A 12,842-nucleotide genomic window follows, 5' to 3' on the forward strand; every position below is an offset into this window, starting at 1 on the left:
GGGCTGAGAACGATGATGAAATTATTGACACGACTACAAAGAGACTTGGGATAAAAGTATGTTTTTAATGCTGTTGATTTCATATACCAATGAACCTATGAGCAAAATACACAGAATAATATTCACCCTAAAAACCAATTGAACCTCCGAAAACTAGAACTCCTACTGCACATACTTAGGCAGCAGCGGCAATGGCAGCAGCAGCAGCGGCCACCACGTTCTGCTGGCCAATGGTGGGTTGGACACCCACACGCTCCTTGGCGAGCAGGTCGACCAGCAGAGGGCTGGGACGGCTGTCACGCTGGGGGTAGAGGCCAACCTGGTTATTCTTGTACTTCAGCACAGAGTCCAGGTAGATATCGAAGAGGTAGGATGAGTCCAGAGGGCCGCCCTTCGCCTCGGGGTGGAACTGGGTGCTGAAGATGGGACGAGACTTGTGGATCATGCCTTCGTTGCTCTGATCGTTCAGGTTGACAAAGTACGGCTTCCAGTCGGAGGGCAGAGTCGAGGAATCAACGGCGTAACCGTGGTTCTGGCTGGTGATGTGGCAGCGACCGGTGCTGAGGTCAAGAGCGGGAATGTTATGAGCCCGGTTTCCGTACTTCAGCTTGATGGTGCTGGCACCAGTGGCAAGAGCCAGAAGCTGGTGACCCAGGCAGATACCGAAAATGGGGACCTGGGAAGTCTCCATCAGACGCTTGAGGTGGTAGACGGTGTCCTGGCAGTGAGTTGGGTCACCGGGGCCGTTGGAGATGAAGACACCATCGAAGTGGTGGGCGACCTTGTGGATGGGGTAGTCGAAGGGGAGCACAGTGACGCTGGAGCCACGGCCGACCAAGCTGCGGAGGATGTTCTCCTTGACACCACAGTCGATGACAGCAACGTGGGAGTGAGGATCAGGAGCGGCAACGTGGAAAGGCTGCTTGGTGCTGACCTGGCGCACCAAGTGGATTTGCTCAGGGTCAGTGAAAGCCTCATCCTCGTTGGCATCGTACTCTTCACCGACGGTAATACGGGCCAGAGAAGAGCCTTGCTCGCGCAGGTAGGTGACAATAGCGCGGGTATCGACACCGGAGATGGCAGGGACACCTTCACGGGCACACCACTCGCCCAGACTCTGGACAGCAGTCCAGTGACTGTATTGCTCGGCGACATCGGCAACAACAACACCAGCCGCCTGAAGGTTGGGGGATTCGAAGTACTTCAAAAGTCCATTGGGATCCTTCTCGGCGGAGGGGACACCATAGTTGCCGATCAGAGGCTGGGTGAAAACCAGGATCTGACCACGGTATGAAGGATCGGTCAAGGACTCAGGGTATCCAACCAAAGAAGTGGTAAAGACTGCCTCGCCGGAGATGTTGGAGCGGGCACCGAAAGACTTGCCGGAGAACATGGGACCATCACGGATAGTGAAGGTGGCAGGCTCCATAGCGGCACGCTGACGCACAGTAGCCATGAAGCGAGCCTGAACAGGGCGGTTCATGGAGGCGAAGGCAGAAGCCCGAGAAGGCATTGCCTTGAAGAGGTTGAAGATCATTTTTATTTTGATAAGTAACAATTGTAAATCAGTAGAAAGCTTTGTGCTATTCAGTTGATGTTGGCTTTCCAAAGGTGGTCCGAGATATAGTCCTGGGAGGTGAAGATCGAGGGTGCCAAACACATATGCGCGACTGAGCAGGTGGCAGTCAGGGTATGGTATAAAGAATTTGGGGGGGTTCGCTATTTAGCGCAACATGGAGTGATTTTTTTGTTGAGACTTTGGAGTAGAGAAATGGGGGAGAGAACGGGAAAAGAAGGGAAACAAGAGGTTTTTCAACCCCCGGCTCGGTGGGCACGTGCTCTCACCGACTTTGCCGGTGTCGGCCAATCGGAGCGCGTCCAAATTCAGTTATCGGCTTAGGGGATCTGACTCATCCAATCCATGCCCAGGTGGAGCGCCGGGTTCGGCCTGGACAATGATATCTCCAAGGCACATTAGCCACAGAGAATTGGTCAACCTTTTTTTTCAATGGGATCATCATAATATTTTATATAAATTTGAAGAAAATATACAACAATACTAATCATTGAGACAGTTGGATGGTCTGGATTCCGTTGACTGTACACCGTACATCACCACTACTCCGTATTGCCCCACCCAATGGCACATTGCGGCAGTCCTGCACCTTGCCCGCGCCATTTGCCACTAGGAGGTGCTCAATCACTAGTCTTTTCTGTGGGAAACTCGCCGTTCAATTGCAAAATCTCGGTGGGTTTACTTGTGTCACAGACGGATTTCCTTTAGGCTCCGGGTAACAACGTAGTGTTCAAGGGAAGTAACATTGGCGACTAAGGGCAACATCACCGCACATTATTGAAATGAAGGTAGCACCAGCTATAAGAACCACGTCGAATACGAGGAAAAATCATCAAGACAAGTAGCCTCTAGTGTTCTCATTACAAAAATTTAAAACAATGATTTTATCTCAATATCTATCCTATGCCCTGTTGGCATTCCTCCTGCCCTCGGCGACTTTTGGACGTTCCATTCTCTCAATATTTGGAGACAGCACCCAGAGCCCACTTCCGAAGTCAGGATGTGATGATGGCACTGGGCTTGTTGATCCAGATGGCAAATGCAATGGCACTGGAGTTGTGGATGACCCAGTCCCCCATGACCGAGAAGGGTTCAAGTTCGAGAACCCATCCACAGATTGCAAATATGTGTCTCAAATGTACATTTGGGATTCATTCAAATACCTCGAGAAAGATATGAGCAAGCTATTCACGGTGATCCACAAAAATGTGAGCTTCACTGTTGTCGGGCATCACCCGATAGCCGGCCGCTACCACGACCTAATGCACTTCTACATCAATGCTCTACGTCGAGTCAGCATGTTATTTGTTGACCATGCAGATCTGTTCGAGATTCACCCCCAGGGAATATATGGCGGATGTAACGCTGAATGGTCAGTGGAGGAGATGCAGTTCAAGGGCGTGATGAATTCTGGTGAGAAGCAGATCCTCCTATCTTCAGCATCCATTGCTGACTTGCTGACCCACTACAGGCGACGATTTCGATATCATCAATGTCTGGTTCACACGCTGGGATCATGGCCAGATGGTCGAGATACGCACCTACATTGACGCGCCGAAGATCATGGATGCGCTGCACAAGAATGAAATATGGTGGAATGGCACGACCCTCCGGGATAATCTCCAGTATATGCCAGGACCAGCGGGAATGCCGGATCTGAAGGAACTTGAAGGATTAATGGGATATCCGAATGGAAGCAAATACCAGGATTAATCCGAAATATAAATGGCGAAGAAAAGAGAGAGAGAGAGAGAGTGTGTGAAAAAAGTCTTGTACAACGATGTGTAGTTCAAATTGAAAAGGGGAAGATGTCTAATTTGCTTGGCACCAACTTACCCAACTCCCCGCAATTATGTTCCCCGTAGTTTTCGTTTCCCAAATATGTCCGAGTCAACGCCTCGCAAGCGCTCACGTTTAGCCTGTACTTTGTGTCAGTCGCGAAAGCGCAAATGTTCAGGTGGGCAACCTTGCAGCACCTGCGCCCAAACTGGAGCGGAATGCCAATACAATGCACGCAAGAAACGCGCCAGATCCCATAGTCTGTACCAAGCGAGTCTTAGTGAACGACCTACAGATGGCTGGTCCAATGCAGTTCCAAATACTATCAGTGGCACAGCCAGCGCTACGGTACAGGCTTCTCCCCGCCGTGCAAGCATTTCAGAGGGCGTTACCCATTCCCTACAGGCCAATTCTGGCGCCGCGTTTGTTCGCAAACTTGGGCTCAAAATTGACCCGGCACATGCACCACGATTGCAATTGTTTGCCTGGAACGTCGGTGAGAGAATGTTATCGCCAGAACTATCATCGGCGCTTCCATCAATGCCTGTCACGGCGCCGACACCGGCGACTATCACCAAAATATTATCCCAGGAAGAGATGCGGCGGCTAGCAGCGATTTACTTCGAGAAGGTCGATCCATGCTATAAATTTCTGGACCGTAAGATGATATTTACTCGAGTTTCAAAGCGCTGGGAATCTTCGTCTCCCATTGATTCTGCGGAACAGCCATACGATGCTGTACTATGCGGTGTAGCTGCCTTCGGGTATCTATTTTCGCGGCGCGAGATCATAGCAATGGAACTTCGACTCATTGATACCGCGCGCATCCTACTGGATAAGAGTATACTCGCAGCGGAAACACCCTCGATGGAGATAGTGACAGGGTGGGTGTTGCGTGCTGCATATCTACGCATGACAGCCTCACCACATGCTGCATGGATGGCCAGTTGTACACTAATGCATCTCATCGAAGCTGCAGGATTGCACCTTGAAACATCGGATCCTGAAGCAATAGACCTTCTCCAAGCATCTCCGCCCGGGATACGCGGTAGCCAAGATGGCGACATAGGACACCAGGGCACGAGCGACCCCGAAACCCGGCGAAGACTCTTTGGCATGGCTCGCCACCTCAATACATGGATTTCCTTCGACCTCGGCCGCTCCCGCGTTGTTCTCCACGGTGCCACAGCTCTCTCTCCTACAAGCACACCCCAATCCCGCAAGCCAGCACAGCAAGCACCACCCCGAGTCCCACGCGCAGAGCTCTTCCACCTTCTCCCACTCTCCGAAAACCTCGACCCAACAGGGCCATCCCCACAAGATCTCCCAGAACTTGAAACAGCCCTCACATCCGTCTTGGACCTTCTCTACTCCGAACCCTCGCTAATCTTAGTCCAATGCAACCTAATGCTATGCATTTATCGCCGGCTCCGCGCTCTCAACCCACACGGCCCATTATCTTCTAATCTCCTTGACCGCGTCCTTGCACTGGCAGGTCGCGGGCTCCGTGCCGCACGAGGGATGGTTGCCTCCACCTGCCCCTGGCACCAAGTTGCCAACGTCCCCTTTCAGGTGGTCTGCTCACTTCTAGCGATTGACAATCGGGCTGCGTTGGCGCTGCTCGCCGATGCAATGCTGACTCTGCGTGAAGTTCTCGCTGCCTATGATACACCTTCTATGCGTGAGGCGTATTCTACGGCATATTTACTGATTGCGTTGCATCAGCGACGAAAGGAGGATGATACCCGTGCTCTGGCTGAGGTGTTGCGGGTCAATGCTGCTGCCGCGGCTCCAGCGGACGATCGGAATGATAAGCCGGTTTCACGGACGGGGTTCACCGACCAGAGCCAAAAGCAGGAACAGGAGCAGACTGCGCCAGATGTGCCGGTATCAGATGCGGAGTTCTCATGGCTGGGTGGTTTAATGATTGATATGCCAAGTCTGCAGAACTTTGATCTAGATCAATTTTTAATGACGGATGTCCCATGGCCTTTACCTGAGATGGGAATTTGAAATGGTTCCATCGGATTTGTGTATTTGTGTATTTTGTCTATTTGTCTACACAATATACCCAGTCGCCCTTGCCATCGGGGAATACCAAGGACCCTTCCCGATTCCGACGGGCCAAAATATAGTATTTGTTGAACAATCTCCCATGCATACATACCTATTTGCTGCAGACTAAGCCCTATTTGTTCGTTATTTGCTATTTGTTAACTAGCGTGTTTGCTACAAATCGAGCAGAGTTTAGATGGTTTTAGTAGGGTATATAAGAATACTTATATAAAGTAACTAACTATAGATTCAACATGGTTGGCAATATGAACCAAAGATAGAGTTATACACTTGGACATCTACAAGATACTCGAGTTGTTATATTCGAAGCTTCTCGAATCTTCGATTGTTCCAAAGTCGCACACGTCAAGACTAGATGGGTGACGTCAGCCACCACATTCATCACTAACATGTTACGAAGTACATTCATACATGTTATGTATGTTCTTTTGTTTTATTTCTTCTTATGATCTTGACCTTGACATTGACCTTTTCTTATTCCTTTTAACTCTGGATTCTCCCCATTACGCACGATCGGCCTTTCCGCTTCGAACATTCTACTGCATTCACGAAGTGTACACCGCACACTCTGTCATTTCCCACGCAGGATTCCTTTTCCTGTTAAGAAACCACCGTTTGTTTATAAGCGTGCATCTTCGATTTGAGGCCCACGGCTTTTGAACTGCTTTTTACTTTTTTTTGTCCTTTTTTTGATAAACCCAATCTTACCCCGCACTATGGTTGCCGAGAGCAAGCTCTACGACGCCTTGAGTGTCAAGCCTGATGCCACTCAAGATGAGATTAAGAAAGCATACCGCAAGGCAGCATTGAAGCACCACCCAGACAAGAACAAAGACAACCCTCAGGCTGCTGAGAGATTCAAAGGCACATTACCCCGCACAGCTTCGATTTCCTAGATATGACTAACAGTTTCTTAACAGATGTCTCGCAAGCCTACGAAGTCCTATCCGATCCCGAAAAGCGCAAGACCTACGACCAGTTTGGCCTTGAATATCTGATGCGTGGTGGCCCCGCACCGCCCCCGCCAGGGGGAGGCGGAGGCGGCGCAGCTGGCTTTGAGGGTGGCATGCCCGGAGGATTCAACTTCGGTGGAATGCCCAGCGGCGGAGGAGGCCGGAAGTTTCACTTCTCGACCGGTCACGGCCCTGGTGGGTTCCGTTTCAGCGATGCCAACGACACCTTCCGCACCTTTGCCAAGGGCGGCGGCGGTATGGGTGGTATGGGTGGTATGGGCGGCAGGGATGAAGATGATATTTTCTCAATGTTCGCAGAAGAACTTGGTGGTGGCGGCGGGGGCGCTGGCTTCCGTGGCAGCCGTCCGGGATACTCCAAACCGAAACGCACACCTACACCCGAGCCAACTATCGTCGAGAAAGAGCTGCCACTGACTTTGGAGGAAATATACAAGGGTACCTCCAAAAAGGTCAAGACGAAGAGCAAGGCCTTTGACAGCATGGGCAAACTCACTAGCAAGGAAGTGACCTTGGAAGCCAACATCAAGCCTGGGTTGCGTGCTGGCTCGAAGATCAAGTACAGAAATATCGGAGATCAGGAAGAGGGGGGACGGCAGGATGTTCATCTGATTGTAAAAGAGGTATGAGATCGCTTCTGGCTGTGACAAATACACTTGACGAACCATTACTAACAACCATTTACAGATCGATCATCCTACTTTCAAGCGTTCTGGTGACAATCTTATCACATCGGTGAATCTCAGCCTGAAGGAAGCATTGACAGGCTGGGAACGTATTGTCCGCACTATCGACGGAAAGTCCATTCGCGTGTGTAAGCCCGGTCCAACCCAACCTGGCCACGAAGAGCATTATCCCGGTCTGGGCATGGTGAGCTCCAAGAACCCCAGCAACCGCGGCGACTTGATTATCCGTGCCAATGTCAGTTTCCCCACTAGCTTGACTAGCTCCCAAAAGGACCTTCTCCGAGATGTGCTGCCTTAAGAGGACTTAATTTGATTGCATATACCTGGCGTTTGGGGTGAAAGGGGAGTATTTAATGACAGTGCCATGACATGAACCTTTACGATGTTTCTTTCGATAATATTTTTTAATTTGGCAGGATAGTGTTTATGTATGAATATAAGGTTGCCCACCTAGGCAGGTGAACGAGTCGTGACCACATAACGTAATATGCATTTAGTCCAATCATACCATCCCTTGGCGTAACCCGCACTACCCGCAAGCGGTAAGAAAGGAATAGGCCAATAAGACAACACAAAACAACCTTATTCATCCATGAGTGATGACTAAGAATATCTGTGTATGTCATATTAAATCCGAACAATAGCATCTAACGCGAAACTATTCTTGCATAAAAGAGGATAGTCAGCATAATCCGAGCTATTTTATCACAATATACACTCTGGGTACCGACTAATTCTGTCAAGAGAGACCAGAGAAATGGCATCTAAATTTTCCAGTTAGTCCAGTATGTGCCTTGCCGGTTTCCAGTCTACTGACCGAATCTGGTGCAGCCTCCAACTGTCCAAGAAGCTCTGATTCTTCTATGGAATTCAGGGGGTGACTCTTGCAATTCCCTTTTTTGATACACTTATGGCACCATAGCAGTGACTCTAAAGTATCAATGAGACTCGCCAGCTGCGTTTGATTGAGGGTAATCAATTTTCTCTTATCAAGGCTGACAATTTCTCCTACACAGAGAGACCCTACGAATTCATATGAGAACAATTAATTAGCAAGATGAACTGCAAACAATTTTCACAAAGAAACCCAAAGAACTCAGAACTCACCAGTGCCTGCGGATATACTCTCATTGAAGCCTAATGGGAACATTGGGGGGGGGAGCATTTCCTCTTAAGATTGAAAATTCTTGAGCGTCGTTCTCACAACTTCTTTTTATTTTTTATTCCTTTATTTGCTATTGCTAGCCACTAAATCGTAGGGATATGCATATCTGTTCCCCTTTGAATTTCTTGGATTCTTTGGAATGCACATCCTGTTACACCACAACACGATCCCACAAAAACCAATCGCCCGATGAGATTGCCCGTAGATGGTAGAAAGCAGATACATAGAGAAGAGACTACTCCAGCCAAGCTTGCCATGCCAACAATGGACCATGTTTGAACTTGACAATGGGCCAAGAGGCTACCGGGCAATAAAGTTAGCTTTTTGATGTTATTATAGTTGAAAAGAGGGGAGAGGGGAAGCCAACGTACAAACATATGGCTGAAAATAATACTGCAAATTTGACTCCGAGAGATGTTGATATTGTCCGATGACCTGCAGAGATGTCTGGCTGTATATCAACAATCGAAGCCATACAATGACAGGCACAAGCATGAAAAAAGACAAAGGCGCCGTTGATGTCACCAGTCTGGTGTTGTAGAGCTCTGTCGCCCCCAGAACAATACCCACTTGCCCAGAACAACCAGAGAATTGCTCCATTAGACATTGAGTCTATAATTGGTATCTCCTTAAGCCGTAGCGGTGGTGAGGAGTATGCCCAGGTAAGAAAAAGAAACGACAAAGTGTAAAGTAATACTCGAGGACTTTGAACCGATGCAGGTATGGAGCACAAGACAATCAAAGCTGTAGCAGCTTTGGCAGCGAGTAGCACAAATTCATGATTTTCTCGAGATAATAGTCGACCCTCTGAAAAATAGTTTGTCTTTCGGGGATTGTGTATATCGGAATCATAGTCGTAAGCATCGTTAACACCGAATGTCACTTTCCCAAGTTCGTTAGAATCAGGATCATGACGATTTTTTGTTATTCGATCACTCCCTACCTAAGCATAAAGGGAAAGATAGAGTAAGAGCAAATAGTATTGCCGGTGTTGTCGACGGAAAATTGTCGGAATGAATGATTCCCCAAAAAATAGACCGAAGGGGCAACTAGCCACCAAAGTGGGCGGCTGACCATGAACAATATTCGCATCTTCTTTAAGGAAGTTGACGTCTTAAACATTTCCGAAGAGTGAGGAAGTCCTTGGGCTGTATGCTATTGAGAAAAAGTTCTGCGCAAAAATTATATTGTGGATAGAGCCAGCTCTTATAGATTCTAATTTCACTCTGTGTGACGGTTTGTCGGGTTGTACATCAATACATGTACATACCTAGATAGGTAACTACATATGTAGTTATGCAGTCTGTGGGTGTGTCATTAAGGATACAACAAGCCCGACTCAACATTGAAGACTTTGAGTTTATTTTACGTGATTTGCTCCGGCTACAACATACGTATCGATTCACCGTAGATTATGAGTACTATCGAACACGGGGGTGAATAGTCTGCCATGAGAAAAATAAGGTGATACCAATTTGTATGCCTCCGCACTCCTCTCACCATTTACAACCTTTCGATACCGGCTGTTTTGCGGTCCTAAAACGGGTCGTACCGTTGGCTGCCTCGAAGCATACCCCTATCTTCCGATAAGTTTCATGTTATTCCCAGGAGATACAAAGCGCTGAGTCCAGATCTCGTCGATCCTCGGTGCTTTGCGTCCACCCCACTGTGGATTATTGGTCAGAGTTTTCACTGGCTGTTAGATCCTGTCGACTGCCACCATTGGTTGTTGATCCGTTCAACTAACCAGCACCGCAGTAATTGGTATAGACCTATCTATACTGATAAATTGTGATATTTAAACAATTCATTCCCCTATATTAAGATACCAAAATAATGGAAATAGTGAATTTTATCTCAACGAAGGGATGTCGCTTAATCTCAAGCCTATTATAGGTAGAACAGAAGTCGATTAACCAGTTTACTTACTACCTAATTTCTGGTGCTCAGTAAGCAGACCACGTTGATTATATAATGGCCCGTGATCCAGTGATCAAAAAGCGGCAAGGGAGTAGTCTAACCCAATTGAGCGAATGCGGAGAAACTGGTGACACCTTGGAGAAATCAACTTGGGAAGTCGTCACTTCTGTTTACTTTCGTTTCACTTGACATCCCTTTATTCTTCAACATACACCATGAAACGAAGAATCACCTTCATCCAGCGCGTCGATGCCGGCTTCGACCCACAGCAAGCTGTGTTAACTACATCATCCCTCTCCGTCCACGGCCTGGACGCCGCGCGGGAGGATCGTATTACGGTCGGACTGGACGAGCTCCCAGAGGAGGTGAGAAGGATTCTCGGTTGCAGAGCCCATTAAGAATTGAGCAACGTTAACCCGTTTGTTTTGTTGTGTTTAGTTGCGTGCTGTCCTCGAACAATCTCATGAGCTCCACCTCCGCTGGGCCTCCGAGAGGTCTTTTGATGCTGCTGTGCCATATAGTAGCCGGGTTTCACCTGGACTGCATATGCACTATACTCCGCTCGAATTGGAATCATCTTCGTGAGTTCACTTATACATCTTGGGTTTGGGGAACTGCGATTGATTGATTTGGTTATCGATAGGGAAGCACTATGCACGCTACTCCGCACGATAGTCGCGCCCAACAAAGACGCTCAGTTTAAGGGCTGTTCGAAGAAGGAGGTATTTTACAACTGTTCATTTTCCTTTGGAGGCGTTCCCTAGCCATATTTTGCATGTGTTCGATCTGACCCGGTATCTGCTTTACAGGAGTCGTTCATTACACCCCCGCTTCTCTCGACACGATTCGCTTCCTCGACCTCCCTACAATATTACACCCACCTCCCTTCCATCCAGTCTCTAGTGGGATATATTCAGAACACTGTTTGTGACAAGAGCCGTATAGATGGCCCCGAGTGTCAAACCCAGGCCGATGCTCTACTCTCTGCAGACTCGGTTGATATCGACTATGACAGCAATTCTCACGATTTAACTGTGTCTGGGCTCTGGAACAGTCCACCTACGGGTGGTTGGACAGATCAGTTTCAAAAGCCAGCATCCGCTGCCGATCAAATCGAGTTCGGTCTCTTGGGTGCTGACGCAGGGCTTGAGCCAGAGGAGATCAAGATGGGTGGGCTGTTAGCGGTTGTTGGACAGGACAAGAAGCTAAGTATGTGCCCTTGGCGTTTCTCATATCGCTTTCTTTTTGTCTAACGCTGGTCCACCAAAATGGCTCGACTAACCGCTATGTAGAACCAACCATGTTCTCATTCCCCTCCCGCCACCAACATCTCACTGAACCATCGAGCTACACCGTTTCATTCGCTCCCCCAACTGGCCTCCATCCGACAATGTCAATATCAATGCCCCGATCATCCCTCAAACAACCACCAGCACCCAGCGACGCAACTTGTGCTCTACACACATACCTCACACTCCCCTCCGCCATCTTCGGAGATCAATACCAGCTCGCAACAACAGACCCACTCTTCCTCGAGTCACACAACCTTGTAGCCCTGCGTGCCTTGGCAGGCGAAATGGACCTTGAAGCCCCAGACTGGGCTGTTCAGCGCTGGGGCTCAAACTGGCTCCTCGAACTAGCAACTCCCCCAGAAGCCGAAGACGGGGCCAGCACACCAGACCCTTCAAATTGGACTGCCACTATTCCTTTACATCTGCGCTACCTGCCACCCTCCGAAACAGGTCAACGCACTGCCCACATCCCCTGGCCCGTCGTCTTCTGGGCCTGTACTACTGAAGATGACACGGAGATGAGCTTGAACCCCTTTGACCGGAAAAATCTCGGTTGGGACAGCTTGTTCGGTCCTCGAACCCTATTCTACCAGCTTCAGCCTGCGGGTGACCGTCTTGTTGAGGATATCGATGTACCTGTTCTACGACTCGAGGGCGGGGATAGCTACTTCCAGGCTAAATATATTGAGCTTGGCACTTGTGTGGTTATCTCTCTTGGGTTCATGTGGGTGCTTTGGCGACTTGCTCGTGTTGCTTGGTCGTCTGGGGTTGGAAGTAAACGGGCCGAGACCACGCACGACAAGAAGGAATGATTGATTTATACCATACTAGATAGTGTATTCACTACTGTTGACCATTATTTCCCATCCTCTTTTTCTCTTTTCCTCTCTTTTCCTCTCTTTTTCGGGGTGTTTGTCTTGCAAGTTTCTCGACGAGGAATTCTAAGGAGTGTTCCATATTAGTCTTACGGTCCATATGACATGATAATGGAGAAATACCTTTCTCTCAAGTTTGCCGAATGAAAATGGTACAATATGTGTACGACTTCGAGGTATATGGGAACCTCCTATTGGGGTTTGCCTCTTTCTTCCCATTTGGTTGAGGCGAGGTACTGATCGATGGATCCCTAGCTAGCTCACTCGAGCGATAGAAACAACCAAATCCACCTATTTCAGTCTCAAGACTAGGCTCGAGGCACTCCTCCACCAGCTACATCAAGCTCCCGATCTTCTTCGAAGAAACAGATAACATCGCTTGATTGAATATCGAAACACACCTGGTGCATATTATCACCTTAGAGCCAATCTACTGATATGCATCGACGTACGTTGCCGGTCCAGAAGGCTTCAGAATTGACCTAGAGACCGAGCAAGTGCG

At 48.7% G+C, this 12,842-nt stretch overlaps 5 protein-coding genes across 5 annotated transcripts; 4 read left to right on the plus strand and 1 right to left on the minus strand.

Moving 5' to 3' along the window:
* Positions 1-175: 175 nt before the first annotated feature.
* On the minus strand, positions 176-1,537 carry cpa1 (carbamoyl-phosphate synthase (glutamine-hydrolyzing) CPA1; the record flags this gene model as incomplete). Its single annotated transcript, XM_057214247.1, has 1 exon — positions 176-1,537. The coding sequence occupies one exon, from the start codon at positions 1,535-1,537 to the stop codon at positions 176-178; it is 1,362 nt and encodes a 453-aa protein (XP_057076130.1).
* A 917-nt stretch (positions 1,538-2,454) lies between these two features.
* Positions 2,455-3,289, plus strand: N7516_001526 (uncharacterized protein; the record flags this gene model as incomplete). Its single annotated transcript, XM_057214248.1, has 2 exons — positions 2,455-2,989; positions 3,048-3,289. The coding sequence occupies 2 exons, from the start codon at positions 2,455-2,457 to the stop codon at positions 3,287-3,289; spliced, it is 777 nt and encodes a 258-aa protein (XP_057076131.1).
* A 168-nt stretch (positions 3,290-3,457) lies between these two features.
* On the plus strand, positions 3,458-5,368 carry N7516_001527 (putative C6 transcription factor; the record flags this gene model as incomplete). Its single annotated transcript, XM_057214249.1, has 1 exon — positions 3,458-5,368. One exon carries the CDS (start codon positions 3,458-3,460, stop codon positions 5,366-5,368), a length of 1,911 nt encoding a protein of 636 aa, XP_057076132.1.
* Positions 5,369-6,147: 779 nt separating this feature from the next.
* Positions 6,148-7,386, plus strand: N7516_001528 (putative DnaJ domain protein Psi; the record flags this gene model as incomplete). The annotated part of the gene is made up of 3 exons (XM_057214250.1): positions 6,148-6,295; positions 6,352-7,025; positions 7,090-7,386. The coding sequence occupies 3 exons, from the start codon at positions 6,148-6,150 to the stop codon at positions 7,384-7,386; spliced, it is 1,119 nt and encodes a 372-aa protein (XP_057076133.1).
* Positions 7,387-10,388: 3,002 nt separating this feature from the next.
* N7516_001529 (uncharacterized protein) lies at positions 10,389-12,277 on the plus strand (the record flags this gene model as incomplete). The annotated part of the gene is made up of 5 exons (XM_057214251.1): positions 10,389-10,538; positions 10,612-10,754; positions 10,817-10,895; positions 10,983-11,382; positions 11,466-12,277. The coding sequence occupies 5 exons, from the start codon at positions 10,389-10,391 to the stop codon at positions 12,275-12,277; spliced, it is 1,584 nt and encodes a 527-aa protein (XP_057076134.1).
* Between the last annotated feature and the right edge of the window lie 565 nt (positions 12,278-12,842).

This window comes from Penicillium verrucosum, assembly GCF_028828655.1.
Source record: "Penicillium verrucosum strain IBT 35672 chromosome Unknown utg000001l_segment0_segment0, whole genome shotgun sequence".
NCBI classification, from domain to species: Eukaryota; Fungi; Ascomycota; class Eurotiomycetes; order Eurotiales; family Aspergillaceae; genus Penicillium; species Penicillium verrucosum.